The sequence below is a fragment of the Phycodurus eques genome, chromosome 19 (assembly GCF_024500275.1).
Source record: "Phycodurus eques isolate BA_2022a chromosome 19, UOR_Pequ_1.1, whole genome shotgun sequence".
Taxonomy (NCBI): Eukaryota; Metazoa; Chordata; class Actinopteri; order Syngnathiformes; family Syngnathidae; genus Phycodurus; species Phycodurus eques.
In genome coordinates this window covers 3,532,893-3,549,503 of record NC_084543.1, presented here as the reverse complement: position 1 = coordinate 3,549,503, position 16,611 = coordinate 3,532,893, and the positions used below count along the sequence as shown (strand labels likewise).

Genomic DNA, 16,611 nt, shown 5'->3' with positions numbered 1-16,611 from the left:
TCTGACACCTAAAATTAAATCCATGCTATTCGAATACACAAAAAAAAATTAAAAAATAGACATTTATAAGCGAGTTTGGTAAATGTTAAAAAATCTCTAAACTGTTGACTCCGACATTTTTATCACGTAAACGTGACCCAAGCGGAACAACTTTACGTTGGAGAAATGTTCCCTCACGGACGTTGCATGGCGTAACATCCGAGGTAAGTGTTAGACGTCGTGAAACTAAAACAACAAATAATTGCTTTAAAGAAAACCTGTTTATGTCAATTATCTTTTAAAGTTGTTTGTGTATCTGCCCCAAAACATATTTCTGATCGGTCAATATGAATAAGCAAATGGTAAATTACACTTACACTACCGGCATGTACTGGCAGTGACATAACGAGATTTGTTTTTTTGTGTTCTATTTCAGTCATGGAATATGTACTTATTCTTGTGTTTTAAACAAGGGATCGTTGATAAATGCATGTGTGTGTTTACATTAAACCGATACTGAAGTCAGAGTTGCCAAGCCCTTCTTGAGTGACAACATCTTCAAATTAAAATTTTTTCCTCAAAGATTAGCAAGGCTCATCTCCATGAGTAAATACTGGAACATCGGTGCGTTCTTTACAAATACGGGACAAAACCTCACCCCCTGACGGATGCGGAGACAACATGGCAGCAGAGACTTCAATAGGTGCTCACCGCCTCCAAGATGACAGTTATTCCACCGCGCCGGAGGTTAGTTCGCCACATGAACAGCATGCACAGCCAAAAACAAAGCAAAAGAAGAAATCTGCAAAGAAAAAAGCAACCAGTAGCCCTGAGGTACCTCCAGAGAAAAGTGCAACTGAACTGAGTCAACAAGCAGCCGAGAACACAGAGCTGGTTTGTGTTGCTTTTTGAACGTTTTCAAATAGTAAGTACCAATCACTTAAATGGGTTAACTTCATGCGACTTGTGTTTTTTTTTTTCCTTTCTTCAGAGTGCAGAAGAACAGTTTAAAAGGCAACTGGACTGGTGTATTGAGCAACTGGAACTGGGAATGAAGTCACAAAAGGCCACTCCAAAGCAGAGTTAGTATTGGTTATGTTTCTGCATTTCATTTTAAAGGTGAGCTAAAAATACGTATAAACTTGAGCTGCATCACTGTAAACATTTGTTATACTTACTTCATATAGTATATATATATATATATATATATATATATATATATATATATATATATATAGAAACAGACAACCATTCACACTCATAGCTACACCATCAGTGGCACCAGGTGTGAACATTTGGTGTTTATTTCCCCTGCAGGGGAGGACGCGTGTCGTGCGCTCAAAACACTACGCAGCTCCAAAGCTCCCCTGGTCAAGAAGAGGCAAGCGATGAGGGCCATGGCGGGAGATTACAGGAAAAAAATGGAGGAAGAGAAGAGCAAGCAGTTCAAACTCATCCAGAGTGGTGGGCAACACATCATAAGATCTTTGTGTGACATTACAAGACACTGTTGTGATTATGTCCCTCCCTCTTTTTTTCTCACCAGAACTTACATCCGCTCAGGTCAAAGTAAAGTCAGAGTCACCCAAAAAATCGGTTTTCCATCGGAGAGCTGAAGCCAAACAGAGCCAGGCCTCAGAGGGGAACCGGACGCCGACTGAAGCGCAAGATACAAACCTGAAGACTCTTCCAGAAACGTCTACCTTTGTGTTCGCTGCGTCAAAAAAGGAGTTTCGTTTCAACTTTTTATAATTTTGAACTCTTGACAAAATGTTGTAACAAATACAATATTTTGACCCTGTCATGAAGCTAAATAAGGTAACCAGAACATCCATTTTTTTGTAGCTTGTCCTTTGAAATGTGGATAGACAAGCTGAAGAAAACATGGGAAAAACACGCAAACTCCACACGGATTCAAACCCAAGACCTTTCGACTGTGAGGCAGACATGCTAACCACCATGCTGCCCTAACCAGAACATAATAAACATACTTTTTAATGATTTTCTGAAGAGAATTGTGATATATTAGAGATGAGTAAATGTTTTCTCAATGAAATATTTTTCCAAACATTACACGTAACGTGTCGAACTGCTGTTGTGGGGACTTTCAGTTTGTCCCACCGGTGTTGCCACAACAAGGCACTCTTTACAAAAATGCTAAATTAGCCAATGATAACAACTGAAAATAATACACTGTGTTGTGTTTTTTCAGATAAGATGGAGAATTTTTAAACGCCAGAAGTTGATGGTTTTTAGGCCAACAAATAATCCGCATTCATCACGAATCATTCTTTGATCTAATCAAACAATTCTCTTAAGGGCATAAATGAGGAATATCTTGCTTCTCCGAATATGTTGTGTCATTGTCATTAATGCTTACGGGTTTTTTTCAACTTATAACTCCCCAAGATCTCAGTCAATCAAAACTCTCTATTTACGACATTTTATATGTGGTGTCGTCATTCGCGGCGTTTGAAAAATTTAACTACCCAATTTTGACAAAATAAGGAGTGCGAATTACAGATAACAATTTTTGAATTTAGAAGGGGAAAAAAACCCGAAATGTTATTTTTTTTCGAATTTAGGGAACAAAAGTAATAGAGGTCAGAATAATAAACCCTCAAATAAAGATTTACATATCAAAAGAAATTTCGATACTTAAGCTCACACTAGCTAACTGAATTAAAATAGACTTAATGCAGAGTAAACATATAGAAACAGCAGCATCTTTTAAATATTTCCCAAGATACCTGAAAAATGTCAGTGACCAAAGTAGTTTGACTTCTTGACTTGCACGACACCAGAAGAACAACCGGAAATCGCAAGACACCAGAAGAACAACCGGAAAAGGCGGAGCGTCGTTAGCTCAGGAACACAACTTGAACGATGAAGAGAAAAGTTGGAGCCGCGAGAAACACAATCAAATGACGTCTTTGTCATGACGCCGGCGTAATGCCATACATTAGTATAAAGTTGGACCAGTGAAGAGTTAATTCGTTACTGGGTAGGTGAACACCCGTGGGAAAAGTTGTCAATTTAAAGCCAAGTTCAAGCTAGCTTGGGTAGCTAGCTTGGGCTCAGGGCGACTTGTGTCAACCTCAGACACGCTCGGAGAAAACTATTGAACGACAGAAGTGAAACTTTGTGAACACTGAAGTCGGCAAAGGAAGACGAGAATGTCGGAGCTAAGCGACGAGGCGAGTGAGTCCGAGCAGCTGGGGGCGAGTCTCTCGCTGTGGCTGGGAGAGTCCCTGGTGAGCGCCGAGGAGCTGGACGTCCCTCTGGACCTGCACACCGCCTGCTCCATCGGACAGTACGACGTGGTGGCGGAGTGCATTCAAAGGTGCTGACATTCACCTGGATTGCTGGGATATTGTTGTCCAGGCTCTCTCAAACTGTTTCGGATCTTACAGGGGACAACATTTCACAGGGACCCCCTTCATTATCCTAAAGCCAGTTAAACAAAACTACCGTGTGCACTTTTGTTCCCTAGTCAAATAAGTTAATCAAGATGAACTGCCAAGCGTGTGAGGTGTGCATATAACAGTCCGTCGTGTTTCTCCAGGCGCGAGGTGGACCTAAACGGGAAGAACGTCGGAGGATGGACGGCCCTGATGTACGCATCGTACATCGGCCACGACAACATCGCCAATCTCTTGCTGGAGGCGGGTGTGAACGTCAACGCCACCACAGCGAAAGGACAGACCCCCTTGATGCTGGCGGCCAGCTGTGGGAATGAAAGCATCGCCTACTTTCTGCTCCATGTACAAAAAAAACACTGTATTGCTCAATGTCATCCATGTTTTTTTCGCCCTCTTGATCGCACCAAATGTTTTCCTTTCGGTTCCAAAAGCAAGGTGCGGAGTTGGAGGTGAAGGACTCCCGGGGCTGTACGGCTCTTTTCCATTGTACAAGCGCGGGTCACCAGCAGATGGTGAAGTTCCTGCTCGATAACAACGCAGATGCCAACGTGAGGTAAGAATTTGTGTATTTTATAATTGGCATGCCGTGTCCCCCGCTATATTGCGGTTCATCATTCATTCTGAACCGCCACATCCCGTTATACGAGGGTGTTGTTTGATTTTTACTTCCCCTCTTAAAAATGGAGTTGTACAGGTTGTAGTTCACATTAATGGGCATTTGGAGAGCCGTGAATTATTGACTCACCCACAGGGAGCCTGGGTCTGGATTTACTCCCCTGATGGAGGCCGCCGCTTCTGGACACGAAATCATCGTTCAGTACCTGCTCGATCACGTGAGGATTCGTCTAAATCAGTGGTTCTCAACTGTTGAACCCCTGTTGTCCTGCTGTTTTTAAGTCATGACCCACTTTTATAGAAGTTAGTAACAAGGAAGAAAATGTACCCTTCTAAGTATTAAGAAACTGAGGATCAACATGACAACTGAATGTACAAAAAATGATTATAGTAAAATGAAGTAGTACTGAAATCTGTTGACAATGTTTGTTTTTTGGCACACCAATCCATATATGTAGGTGTCCACCTTTTTAAAATGTTGCGGACCCACAAGCTGCGGCTGGGGTACGGAGACCCCAGTCTGAGAACCACCTGGTCGAAAGCACGGCTCACAAGCATCCGTGTGATCGGCACGTGACTCTTACGTTTGTTGCTCACGCTCACAGAAGGTGAAAGCGGACGAGCGCAACGCCAAAGGAGAGACGGCCCGAGCCCTCGCCATGTTGTACGGCTACACCAAGATCGCCAGCCTCATTGACTCGCATGCTCCGAGGAACAAAGCCGGTACTCGGCAACTTAAACTTCCACTAAAGATACTGGGCAGTGCTAGGTTTCTTAATTTAAAAAAAAAAAAAAAAAGTTAAAAAAATCTTTAGGCATCTTTAAAGGAGGAGTAAATGTAGTGTGTTATTGGCCACCTCCAGATACAAGTGATGTGCATTACGAGCATGGTCACAGAACTTGTTAAACACGTTAAGTCAAGGTGCCACTGTATTCTTATGTTTTTCCACCGGCACCCGTCAGGACACTTTGAAGACCTCAGCTCCTCCGAGGACTCCGACAGCGCCCCGCCGAGGCCGCGAGCGAGCCGCAGCCGTGCGAAAGGCGTCAGCATCCACGACGGGCCCCAGGCCATCGCCAAGTTCCGAGTCGGAGGCACCGGCCGGGCCGGAGGACAGAACGGTAAATGCTGCGCGTGAGCTGACGACTCTTTATGTGCACGCTGCCATTTTGTTTTCTGATCTCAGAGCCTCGCGCCGCGTCGGCCGGCTACGACACGTTCAGCAATATCGGCGAGCAGAGCGACGGCATCCGCTATCGCGACGTGACCTCGCCCATCAATGAGCTGGACGGGCAGAGTAACAGCAGCAGAGGTGAGAGGCGGCCGTGTTGTACTCGTGCGAACGCGCCATCTGCTGTCGGGTCAAAGCAGGTGCCTAATATTGCGGTCCAGTCGCCGAGTATCAAAAGAACGCCAAATGTGTGCAGATGACAGCCCGTTCTTTGACAACGACATGCCCACCATGAGGAGCAGCAGTAGCAGCAGCGAAGGTCTACCTCACGTGATCGGCTGGGAAGGCTCCGTGGAGAGCAACGAGGTGAGCGCACGTACCAAGCCGCGACCCATGTCACGTCCTCAACGCTCACTGACACTCGTCCCGCCAGGACTCCGACCAGTCCAAAAAGAGCAGCTCCCGTCGAGTAACTAAGGCTCATCACTCCAAAGGCAAAAGTCGCCATGCTGGAAACGACGTCACAGTGCACATTGGAGCTCCGGGGATGTGCTCGCATGTTCCGTCGTCCTACAGTGGTCCAAAGGCATGTCTGGGTATTATTTTCTAACGAGTTGTCACACAAGGTCTAAAATGTCATTTAAAAAAAAATATAATAATAATAATAATTATATATATATATATATATATATTATTCCTATAGGATCTGGCCGAGTTCTTGGAACAACTTGGCTTCTCAAAGTATCTGCCTTTACTTGACGAGCAAGACATTGATCTACGCATTTTTCTTACCCTGACTGAGAATGACCTGAAGGAAATTGGGATCACGTAAGGGCCTGCTGATTGTTAACCCCAACGTTCGAGTTTTCCATGTTTGTAATGAATTCATTTATGTATTTATTTCTAAACTTTGTCGCGAGCCAAAATTTGAATTGCAAGCGAGCTACCGATATGCCACCACTCTGACAGTGAAGTGGAAATACATTTGCCAATGGATTTTTAGTCGTTTCCATCACGGTATGAACAGTCACACACGCAAATGTAAAATGAAAACACTTGCAACCTGACACAGTAAGCCAAAACTCAATTTCGCTATCTCACACGACGACTATTCCGCTATGTTCCTGACGACATTCACTCGGCCTCGTGTTTTGTTTCAAAGCTTTTTGGTGTTTGGAGAAAAAGCAAATCTCAGAAGGGGGGGACCCCAAAGATTGCAAAATAATTCACAACTTGTTTTGAATGATGTAATTGTCATTTGCTTTCTCTATAAGTGAAGATGGAAAATATCTCAAATTGATTGATGTGAAAAATACAATTTGAAATGTTCTTTTTTTTTTTTATCACCACCCTTACTTCAATGTAAAGGTAATAAAACAAAAGTTAAAAAGGAAAAGTTTTTTGAAGCAAAAATACCCCGCGGACTTTGCAGGTTGTTTGGTCCGAAGCGCAAGATGACCTCAGCGATCGCAAGGTGGCACAGCAGCGCTCGACCTCCCAGCGACGCTCTGGAGCAGTCTTACGCTGACCAGCTGGAGGCCGAGATGCAGGAGATGGCCATTCAGCTGCACAAAGTAACCACTAGCTTTCTCGTATAAGACACTGTTTTCAACCTTTATTGAGCCCAGGCACATATTTTACTTTGGAAAAATCCCACGCGACACCAACAAACAAAAATGTCACAGAAAGTATATACAATGTTTCCCTGCTAGATCCTACAGAACAGTACTTGGGAATGACTAACTTCTGCACTCACCTTGTCCTTGGTTGTGGTTGACATAAGCGCTGTGAGGAGGTGGAGGGCCTGCAGAGTCAGGTGTCGCAGGAGAAGGAGCTGCGTACGGTGATGGAGGGATGCCTGATGGAGGACAAGATGGCCTGGAGGAGGGTCCACGGCGAGCTGGTGGAGAACCACCGTCTGACCCAGGACATGAGCGCCACGTCGGCGAAGGTCCGGTCGTGTTGCTCGGAACTGCTCGCCTTGTTGAACGGAGGTCAAACGAAAAGTGACGCAGGTGAGTGGTTGCTATGCTGGATGATACAATTTAGAGCAAGCGATAAGCATTTACACGATCAAGAGTCCTGTAATATGAGTGTAAATATTTGTATTTATATCATTGCATAATAAAATGCAAATATTAGCAAAATATTTTTTTTTACATATTCATTTACCATCCATCCAGCATCCGACCTTGTGAAGAAACTCAACTCGTACGAAGAAGAACTGGGTAAGACCGTCAACTGAAGTCACCCGCAAAAGATTCTGCGCACACAGTCGAGTCCCCTCATGCCAATTGTTTCATCCAAACAGCGAACACTTTGCAAACCGTGCTTCAGAGTCTGAGGCGACTGAGCGCTCCCGAAAAAGTGGCAGAGAGTTGGGAAAGGCCGTAATTTTCCAGGTGAGGAAAAAACACAATCTTCAGATAAGGAGAGCCTCTTTTACCGATGGACTTTCAGCTGTTGATTAAATGGGACAAGCAAACAATAACAAATACAAAATGAAAACACTTGCAAGGAGCATGGCACAGACACCAGCGCTTGTCAATTCACTAGGCCACGCCCCCTTAAAGGCACACATGGAAACGTGACACACACTTTCTTCTCACAGTACTACTTTTTCTCCATTATGTTTTGTTAAATAAGATGAAGTTAATTTTTTCCCTCAATACATTTTATGGTATTTATAAATTTCAAAGCAAGCATCGGGTCTTTGTCACAGTGGCTTCTGCAGTAATGACGGAGGGTGAAATGACCACCCTAAACAATGCCAGGGGGAGACCAGGCCAGACGCAGCCCACCCGGACGGACCGGAGCTCGCCAGATGCGGCCGATGCCCGAGGGCCCCGTGACAAGCAGGCGGGCACGTGACCCTCATGCGCTTGCGTTGGTCAGCATGGTTCTCGACTGCGGAAATGCTGTGAAATAGTTTCTCGGTTAGCGGTGGGCAAAGGATGATAGCCGGCGGGCCGCACGCAGCCCCGTTCTGTTCTTTAATTTGGCCCACCGAGCGTTTACGTGATCAAGAGTTAGTGCATTCGTGTGTTTCATTTTTACTTAAATTGGTCAATTCAAAAGAATCTAGTTTTTTTTAATTAAAAAATTATCAATGAAATAAAAAAAAAAAAACAGTAAAATAAGCAAAAACATTTTATAAATTCCTTGGTTAATAATTAACTTATACAAAAAAATATTTAAATGAGCATGAATTGCATTATTTTACATACACATTTTTTTAAGATTTATGTTTTATCTCATCTACGAATGAGCTTGTTGATCTATTTAAATTTTTTTTTGTAGGTTTGGCAATGTCCTGCTGAATGTATTCTTAACAAAAATCTAATTGTCATATCATTGTGAAAGGTGTGTTAAGAAAATAAATGTTTCAAATTATTGACTCTTCTTTTAACCGATATTACGCTGGTGTATATAAGTAATGCATTCTAAAAACAATCCCACCATATGGACCAGACCCTTTTCCCAGCGCAGGAGGCTAAAATAAAAATTGTCCATTTGGAAAATATTCACAGCGCTTCACTTTTACAGCATTTTTTTTTTTATATTACAGCCTTATTTCGAACTGGCAAAAATATATTATTTTTAATCCAGTCCAAAAATCATTGACACCAAATGAAACATATCAGCTTTCCATTTGTGTATTGCTTAGTTGAGTAGAAATCATGAAACATCTGCTGACGCTGCTCTCCCAACACAGCGGGACTGTCACAAAGGGATGTCAAATGTACACTTGTGACGAAAAAATATTCTTACATCACATCAGTTTATATACAAATCCACACGTTCAAGTACAAACATGATTCCACTTAATGATCCTTCAGTCTTAATATGAAAAGCACCGAGCAACACGTTCTTCGTTCATTGAGGAAAGCCTCAACAAAAGGAAGGATGAGGTCTGATTGGTCTGTGTGTGTGTGTACATCCGGTAGTGTCTGTTTCTGTTAGTGTTTGTTTGGTTCTGTGTGTGTGTGTGGGTCTGTCTGGTTATGTGTGTGTTTACGTGGGTCTCTGTGTGCGTCCGTCTGGTTATGTTTGTATGTGTTAGTGTGCGTGCGTGAGATTGATTGATTGATTACTGGCCCTGTCCATGGTGAGCTCAGGTGTACTCGCACAGATGTCCGCAGCCTGCGGGACAGTGCGGGCTGCTCTTGAGCCAGTTGATGATGTGCTCCAGGTGGCCACCGTGACTGCAGCCCTGGCACCACACAAACAGACCCTTCACCACGTGGTGGCACACCGCACACACGCTGGCACACTGGTGGCACCTACCGGACACACACAAACACACCTTTGTCTCAGAAAAGTCAAGAACTCGTGTGTGTGTGTGTAGTGATGATTCTGATGTCATATAAGAGAAACTACCTGTCACAAATCCAGCCCCTGTTGTTCATGGGCCGTTTGCAGTTGCTGCAGTTGATGTGCAGCGTGGTGGAGGTCTGATTCAGGCACGTGATGGCGCTGCACGTACTCAACTTGATCACCTCATTGGACACGTTCCACAACTCAAAGCGCTGCAGCAGGTCGATGTAGGACATGTACCAGTGCTCCTAAATGGGAAAGCACATTCAAAGCTCGGAAAAAAATGGACACCGAGCAGCCGTTTCAGCTAAAACAATGTTGAGTAAATGAGCAGTTGGAGCACTTAACAATGCTGTGAAAAGGTATTTGCCCCCTTTCTGATTTTGTTATATATTTATTCCACTTAAATGTTTCAGCTCATCAAGCTAAATGTGTTCACTTTGTCTGTTCCGGTCACGTAAGGATTCTTGGATTTGTCAAGAGGAGGGCTTTGAAGTGTAAATAATAGTATCAACCTATGATTGAACAGAACAATCTGGAAAAAAATGGACATGGAAAAGGGCATCAATAAAAATACAAAAAAAACACATGGACCAAAGGTTGGTCCAAGAGGAACACCCTTAGGCTGAATTAGTAGATTTGAAGGTTTTTTTTTCATGTTTTAGGTAAAATTCATCACAGTTTGATAGTCAATGTTTTTATCCAAAAAGGAGTTGTGTAAAAAAACAAAACAAAAAAAACAACAATGCTTTTCTCTAAAACACAGGCTAGTCATATATTTTGAAAAGATCACCAATTCTTAATTTGAAAAAAGAATTGTGAGGATAGCCAACAAAATTGAATTTAGGAAGGGCCAAATACTTTTTGAAGGCACTGTAGTCAAGCACTAAGCCGGAAGGCGTTCTATTACCTGGGTGAGGTCGTCAATCTCTTTCCGGATGCGCTCGCCCAAGACGATGAGCACGGACACGGCCATCTGCACGTCGCCCTTCTCGGCGTAGTAGCTGAGCATCTCGCGCACGATGGGGCAGAAGAAGCTGGCGGGCAGGTCGGGCGTGAAGAGCGGCTGCGAGATGGAGATGAGCGAGAAGGACTCGATGGGCGTCAGGCACGTGACTTCGGCCTCGTTGCCGCTGACGTGCGGCGAGTCGGCCTTGTCCTGCTGAAGGTGTTCGGGGGCCGACGGGTTGTCCAGGATGTCGTGGCGCAGCTGGAAGGCTTCCTGGGGGAGCGTGCACTCCTGCTCCTCTGCTACGACGCAACACGACAAGTTGAGTACATAGGACACAGGTGGGACAAGTGTGGCCCGGGGGCTCAATTCTTTAATCCGGCCCACCAAGCAATTATATTAGTATGAGTCCTGTAATGTTTGTTACGTTCATTTAGCTCGTTAAATACTTGATTAATTGATTTGGCATAAATAAATGGTTACGTATAATACAATTAATTATAAAACAAAACATCCATCCATCCATTTTCTGAGCCGCTTCTCCTCACTCGGGTCGCGGGCGTGCTGGAGCCTATCCCAGCTGTCATCGGGCAGGAGGGGGGGGGGACACACCCTGAACTGGTTGCCAGCCAATCGCAGGGCACATACAAACAGACAACCATTCGCACTCACATGCACACCTACGGGCAATTTAGAGTCTCCAATTAATGCATGTTTTTGGGATGTGGGAGGAAACCGGAGTGCCCGGAGAAAACCCACGCAGGCACGGGGAGAACATGCAAACTCCACGCAGTCGGGGCCGGGGATTGAACCCGGGTCCTCAGAACTGTGCGGCTGACGCTCTAACCAGTCGGCCACCGTGCCGCCTAAAACAAAACAAATTATCAAAATGAGCTATTTTACATTGAAAAGAAAATATTACTGTAAATAATTGGTTAAGCTTATTGAAATTTATGATACATAAAGCAATTAAAAATGAGAATCCATTATTTGAGTATTGAAAAGAATGGACATTCCCATTGAAATGTTTTGCTATTAAATAATTGGTTAAGTATAATGAAAATAATTACAAAAAGAGAATGAATGATTTGTTTAAAACAAAAATAGGACTTAGACATTTAAGTTTTTGAAAATTGCATAAATACTCAATTAATGAGAACTAATACAATCAGAAAATGAATAAAAAAAGAAACTATTTTACATATTTTTGAAATAGGCACCACAGATTAGTGATACGACTGACTGACCTGTCTGGTTGTCATGTTCCACTGTGTAAAGATCGTCGTCATCCAGCTCGGCGTCTCCAAACATGTACTCGGCTTGCCCCTCGCTGCCCTCCGTCTCCTCGTTTTCTGAAGGCAAAATGAACACATGGATTCCCGACATCCACATTATTAAATAGGAACGAACGTGTCCTAAGTAGGGTTGGTCAAGTCATCGATTTTATTGATGCGTTGCCAACTAAGCGATTTGGTCACTATTTAGAGCGTTTTCTGACCCCTCGAGCAAGTATTTTTCGAAAAGCGACTATTGACTTAATTCCTGAAGGTCAAGTTACTTACACCTCCATGAATGCTCTCACCTTCATTATTATTGCTGATATTTTCAGGCTCCAAGTGGATATTGTCCGGTCTGCCGTCACCTTTGTTGCGCTCCAGTCTGCTCTCATTGCCCATGCCGGACCCCATCTCCTTCATACTGAAGCTGAAAACGTCAGTGGACACTCTAAAGTTAGTTCTGCTGTTAATATGCGGAAAAGCACAGGGATTTGTTGTGAAGTATATAGGCACCTGTTCATTAGAGGTAAGGTGCCAAGTTTACTGAGGTGGTTGGGACCAGGAGTCGTGATGTTTGCTGGGTCGGAGAACATGATTCTCAGCATGGTCCATGTTGTGGAAACCTGTGAATGTAAATAAAAATCAGGTCGCTCTATGTAAATGATCCCTGCGACGCTTTGAATTACACATTTTGCCTCGACCTATTTTTCGACTTGAATTATTCGAGGAATCGTTGCAGCCCGAGGTCGCCGGTGTTTTTGTACCTGAGGTCTTTTGAGCTCGCGGGCCACCTCGGCGTTGTGATCGCACAGCTCGGCGAACGGCTTGCCGCCGAGGAGGTAGAGTTGCGCCGTCTTAACAAACCAGTCCATGCGATTGCTATCCAAATCGGTCTCAAAGACGCTGAGAGCGCTCGACACGTGAGCAAACTGTTCCGTCGGGTCGGGCTTTTTGAAGAAGAAGATGGGGTAGCGGCGGTCGCCCCCGGGGTAAGGCTTCCTGTTAGCGTCGCCGCTAATCAGACTCTCCTTGGCGGCGAAGGCCAGGTCGCCGAACAGGCCGAAGCAAAGGCCCTCGGGGTTGGCCTTGTCCACGGGCCGCGTGGCGTCCTTGAACATGTGCTGGTACAGCGTGCTGTCCTTGGAGCCCGAGAGCAGGAAGTGTGGGTCGTGCTGGTGGCGCCACACGATGCCCGTGGTCACGTCCTTGTGCTCCTCGAAGGTGGCGAAGGGGATGAAAGGTCGCCGCACGTCCCACACGTAGATGTTGTGATCCACCATCATGGAGCAGGTGGCCAGGTGGAACTTCCTCTCCGGACGCCACTTGACTCGCGCCACCGAGGCGATGGTTTGGACGCAGTAGATCTCTTTGGCACGGTTTGTGGTCATGTCCCACACCTTCACCATTTTATCTCTGCCCCCTGTGGCCAACCAGCCCCTGAAATGGAAGTCAAAACTAATTACAGCCGTTATCACAGGGGTACTTCCGCGACAGAAGTAAAAAAAAGATCGTATTTTACCTGTCGTCGGGATGCCAGTCACAGCAGAAGACCGGGCCCGTGTGGGCGGTGAACATTCGTTCGTAGCGGTCGGGCCGTCGGATGTCCCACAGCTGGACGTTTCCGTTCTCGAAAGAAGCGGCGAAGGTGAAGTAATCCTTCACGCTGAACTGGACGTCCCGCACACTCTCTGACTGACCTGCGATACAAAAAGAGCATCAAAATGAAAAAGTGAATTGAATTTGATAGGAATTCGACATTGTACAGCGAAGTGTGCTCATTCTTTAGAGAACCTATCTTCCGTCATTCCCAGAAAAACCCACCGATATCCAATGTAAAAAATATTGCTTTGGTGCCATCTTACTGCCAATGAACTACATTGATGTGAGGAGAGTAGCTTCCTTTAGTCAGGCCAGAGCCTGTGTGAGAAAGTGTAATGCGTCTACTGCAAAGCACAACTAACGTAATACAACAGCACAAGGTATCGATGTTCGCTAAATGACATTAGTCTCTCTGTAGCGCAGCTTTTCGCCTATTTGGGTGCATCTGGAATGTATCCCCGCGTAGCTTTGATTCATATTACCTGAGAAAGTGCTCACAGACTCCTTCTTGCGCAGGTCAAAGCACTTCATGAAGCCGTCCTGCGAGCCACTCAGCAGCATGCACACCTCGCTGGGGTGGAAGCACACTTTGTTGACCGTCCGTTTGTGCTCGGTGAACAGCTGGTCCTGCTTGTTGCGAGACGGCTTGCTCAGATTCCACGTCACCACGGCGCCGTTGGTGGCGGCGGTGGCCAGCAGGTTGTCCTCCATCTGGTGCCACATGACGTCGGCGCAGCTGAGGTTGAGCGACGGCTTGCGGCCCACGCGCAGATTCATCTTCTCCACGAACTGCTCCTCCTCCAGCGCGTAGATCTTGAAGATGTTGCGGCCGGCCACCACCACCTGCGTGGCGTCGCGGCACACGCTGATGGCGTTGGCGGGGGCGTCCAAGTGGCAGAACATGGTTCGACCGCTGATGGCGCTGCTGCCCAGCGCTGTGGTGACCCGGGACATCTTCTCCATGCTCCTACAAAAACCACATCTTTACGAAATACATTGGCACCTTGACTTACCAATGAAATTAGTTCACCAACACCATGCACCTAACATGTACACAATCACAAACGTGTTACATAAACGACTGTATTCAGTAGTTAACATTATTCAACACAAACCACCTTCACATGAGGCTCATCAATAGTATTAGCTACAGTTTTAGCCAAAATAACATGCGAGCACACACCCACGTGACTTCACGCATGGGCAAACATATGTCCACTAGCACTTTACACGAATGGTACTGTCATTAAACTCACTTTTTGGCACTTACACACAATAATAAACATTAGGGACTACAGGCAAATTGTATGGCAATGTAGACCACACAGGCTATTAGTAGCTGCATCAAACCTACTTTTAGTTTTACTTTTTGGTGCAGAATGCACTTTCAATGACCGCCAACTAAACAGGACATCTCAAATGCAGACGAAGAAGAAGAAGAAGAAGAAGAAAAAAAAAAAAACGATCAGTGAGTTAAACATAGCAATAGCAAGCTTCCACCAGATGGCGACAAAGTAATACTTTTGTTGCTTTGGCCTGGGCACAAAAACAGCAAAGAATTGTTTAAAAACAAAAAGCAATAACTTGTTTTGAATAGTGTCATTTCCTTTCTCTGTAAGATAAGGGGAGACTGATTGAAATCAGATTTCCGTGATTTTACTTATTTATATATATATATATATATATATATATATATATATATATAAAACACTAGAACGAGTGGTACAAAACTATGTGCAGTAATGTCAGTAATATCGCTATTTAAACAAATAATTAATATAATGAAATATAAGTAGGTATGCATTACCAACTTGGTGAAGAACTGCTGACCCCTTCAACGTTTGCAGCAGCTCAGAATCCACTTCATGCTTTCCCATGAGAGGCAACCTGCTGGAGGGTCTATCGCACCACAAAACAAAAACAAAAAAATGCCCTGAATATGACAAACTTGCAACCTATAAATGGACACCATGTCTTTGACAAGAGCGCTATTGACTCTGTGATGCCTTCCACTGGGCTCCTTGTCAAACGCAAAACAAATTGAAAATCATTTCCGTTGTGTGTTTCTCAGCAGGAATTAATTGAAACAACAACTTTTTCGACCACACTCGGGACTAGATCAGGGGGGGTCAAACTCATTTTTGTCACGGGCCACATCGTCGTTATGACTTCCCTCGGAAGGCCGCCACAACTGTGAACCCATATAAATGAAAGATGACCTCCTATACTGTAATTACATACAGTACACACAACACATTGCTGAATAGCCAGTTTTGAAATCAGAAGGCCCCCGGGCCACCATTTTGACACCAGTGGACTAGCTAGTTTGTCATACTCGTTCTGTTCACAGCCATGTTGTTAGTGTGAACAGTGCTCGTCAGGTCCGGGAGCAAAGAGCGATAAATACATTTATTTATCCATCTTTTTTTTCAATATCGCTTATCCCTATTAGGATGGTGGTGGGTGAGCTGGCGCCTATCCCATCTGACTCTGGGCGGGTACACCCAGGACCGGTCGCCAGCCATCAGAGGGCACATATTGACAACCGTTCACGCTCACATATACACTTGTGAGTCCTCGGTGAAGCTAAAATGCATGTTTTGGGAATGTGGGAGGATGGACAAGTGGGGAGAGCATGCAAAGACAGGAAGGCCGGAGCCCGGATTCGAACCCCCAACCTCAAAAATGTGAGGCGGATGTGCTGACCACTTGGGCTCCATGCCGCCCTAAATATTGAATTATGCTTTCCTATTAAACAGGTCAATGAATAGCTTAACTAAAATGTTAAATAATAAAATTGGCACACTGTAGTGTTATTCAATTGGCGTTAGGATTATGAGGGGCTTCTTTTATTTAAAAAAAAAAACAACAATAAAATAAAATAAAAATCTCCCCTGTAAGGTGTCTCTGTAGCCAAAGTTTTGACAACGTCTGGTGGTTTACTTTAGTGACTATTCGGTGCATTGTTATATTTACAATCCCCTCAAAAACGAGGTCTGACGTGGTTACTCTAGATAATAACCTACCGAACTGCACACTTGTCCTAGGACGATATAATAGATACCTTTGGGCACTTTGTTTTTTTTTTGCAATGTTTCCCAGTTCTTACCTTCATGTTTGGAGGTTGCGGTCCTGTGTCTGGAAATAGCTCAACTCTGTGCATTTCCATAAAGATGGCTGCACTGTGATGCTAATGCGAGCTGACGAAACCGAGCCACGAGCGACGCCAACTCGGTTTCGCGAGCACTCCAAATAATAACGGAACTGCGGAATTATTAATT

At 44.6% G+C, this 16,611-nt stretch overlaps 3 protein-coding genes across 3 annotated transcripts; 2 read left to right on the top strand and 1 right to left on the bottom strand.

Annotated features, from left to right (window-relative positions):
• The first annotated feature begins 137 nt into the window (after positions 1–137).
• On the top strand, positions 138–2,236 carry c19h8orf33 (chromosome 19 C8orf33 homolog). Its single transcript, XM_061705404.1, has 5 exons — positions 138–203; positions 563–873; positions 971–1,061; positions 1,297–1,443; positions 1,526–2,236. The coding sequence occupies exons 2-5, from the start codon at positions 661–663 to the stop codon at positions 1,729–1,731; spliced, it is 657 nt and encodes a 218-aa protein (XP_061561388.1). The 5' UTR covers positions 138–203; positions 563–660; the 3' UTR covers positions 1,732–2,236.
• Positions 2,237–2,834: 598 nt separating this feature from the next.
• anks3 (ankyrin repeat and sterile alpha motif domain containing 3) lies at positions 2,835–8,576 on the top strand. The gene is made up of 15 exons (XM_061705398.1): positions 2,835–3,322; positions 3,545–3,743; positions 3,833–3,954; positions 4,153–4,234; positions 4,622–4,739; positions 4,980–5,138; positions 5,204–5,329; positions 5,445–5,554; positions 5,622–5,774; positions 5,892–6,016; positions 6,621–6,762; positions 6,972–7,203; positions 7,372–7,416; positions 7,500–7,590; positions 7,911–8,576. Exons 1-14 carry the CDS (start codon positions 3,156–3,158, stop codon positions 7,580–7,582), a joined length of 1,863 nt encoding a protein of 620 aa, XP_061561382.1. The 5' UTR covers positions 2,835–3,155; the 3' UTR covers positions 7,583–7,590; positions 7,911–8,576.
• On the bottom strand, positions 8,470–15,225 carry wdr24 (WD repeat domain 24). The gene is made up of 10 exons (XM_061705397.1): positions 15,138–15,225; positions 13,813–14,297; positions 13,251–13,428; positions 12,496–13,168; positions 12,245–12,354; positions 12,037–12,158; positions 11,702–11,806; positions 10,416–10,756; positions 9,569–9,753; positions 8,470–9,471 (listed from the first exon to the last, which is right to left on the bottom strand). Exons 2-10 carry the CDS (start codon positions 14,291–14,293, stop codon positions 9,303–9,305), a joined length of 2,364 nt encoding a protein of 787 aa, XP_061561381.1. The 5' UTR covers positions 14,294–14,297; positions 15,138–15,225; the 3' UTR covers positions 8,470–9,302.
• Between the last annotated feature and the right edge of the window lie 1,386 nt (positions 15,226–16,611).

Coding starts and splice junctions, on each gene's coding strand:
- c19h8orf33 (XM_061705404.1), top strand. CDS start 661: ATGGCAGCAGAGACTTCAATAGGTGCTCACCGCCTCCAAGATGACAGT. Junction 1,062..1,296: donor AAAGGCCACTCCAAAGCAGA/GTTAGTATTGGT, acceptor TTTCCCCTGCAG/GGGAGGACGCGTGTCGTGCG. Junction 1,444..1,525: donor GTTCAAACTCATCCAGAGTG/GTGGGCAACACA, acceptor TTTTCTCACCAG/AACTTACATCCGCTCAGGTC.
- anks3 (XM_061705398.1), top strand. CDS start 3,156: ATGTCGGAGCTAAGCGACGAGGCGAGTGAGTCCGAGCAGCTGGGGGCG. Junction 5,139..5,203: donor CCGGGCCGGAGGACAGAACG/GTAAATGCTGCG, acceptor TTCTGATCTCAG/AGCCTCGCGCCGCGTCGGCC. Junction 6,763..6,971: donor TGGCCATTCAGCTGCACAAA/GTAACCACTAGC, acceptor GGTTGACATAAG/CGCTGTGAGGAGGTGGAGGG.
- wdr24 (XM_061705397.1), bottom strand. CDS start 14,293: ATGGAGAAGATGTCCCGGGTCACCACAGCGCTGGGCAGCAGCGCCATC. Junction 12,159..12,244: donor ACCTTACCTCTAATGAACAG/GTGCCTATATAC, acceptor TGACGTTTTCAG/CTTCAGTATGAAGGAGATGG. Junction 11,807..12,036: donor TATCAGCAATAATAATGAAG/GTGAGAGCATTC, acceptor TTTTGCCTTCAG/AAAACGAGGAGACGGAGGGC.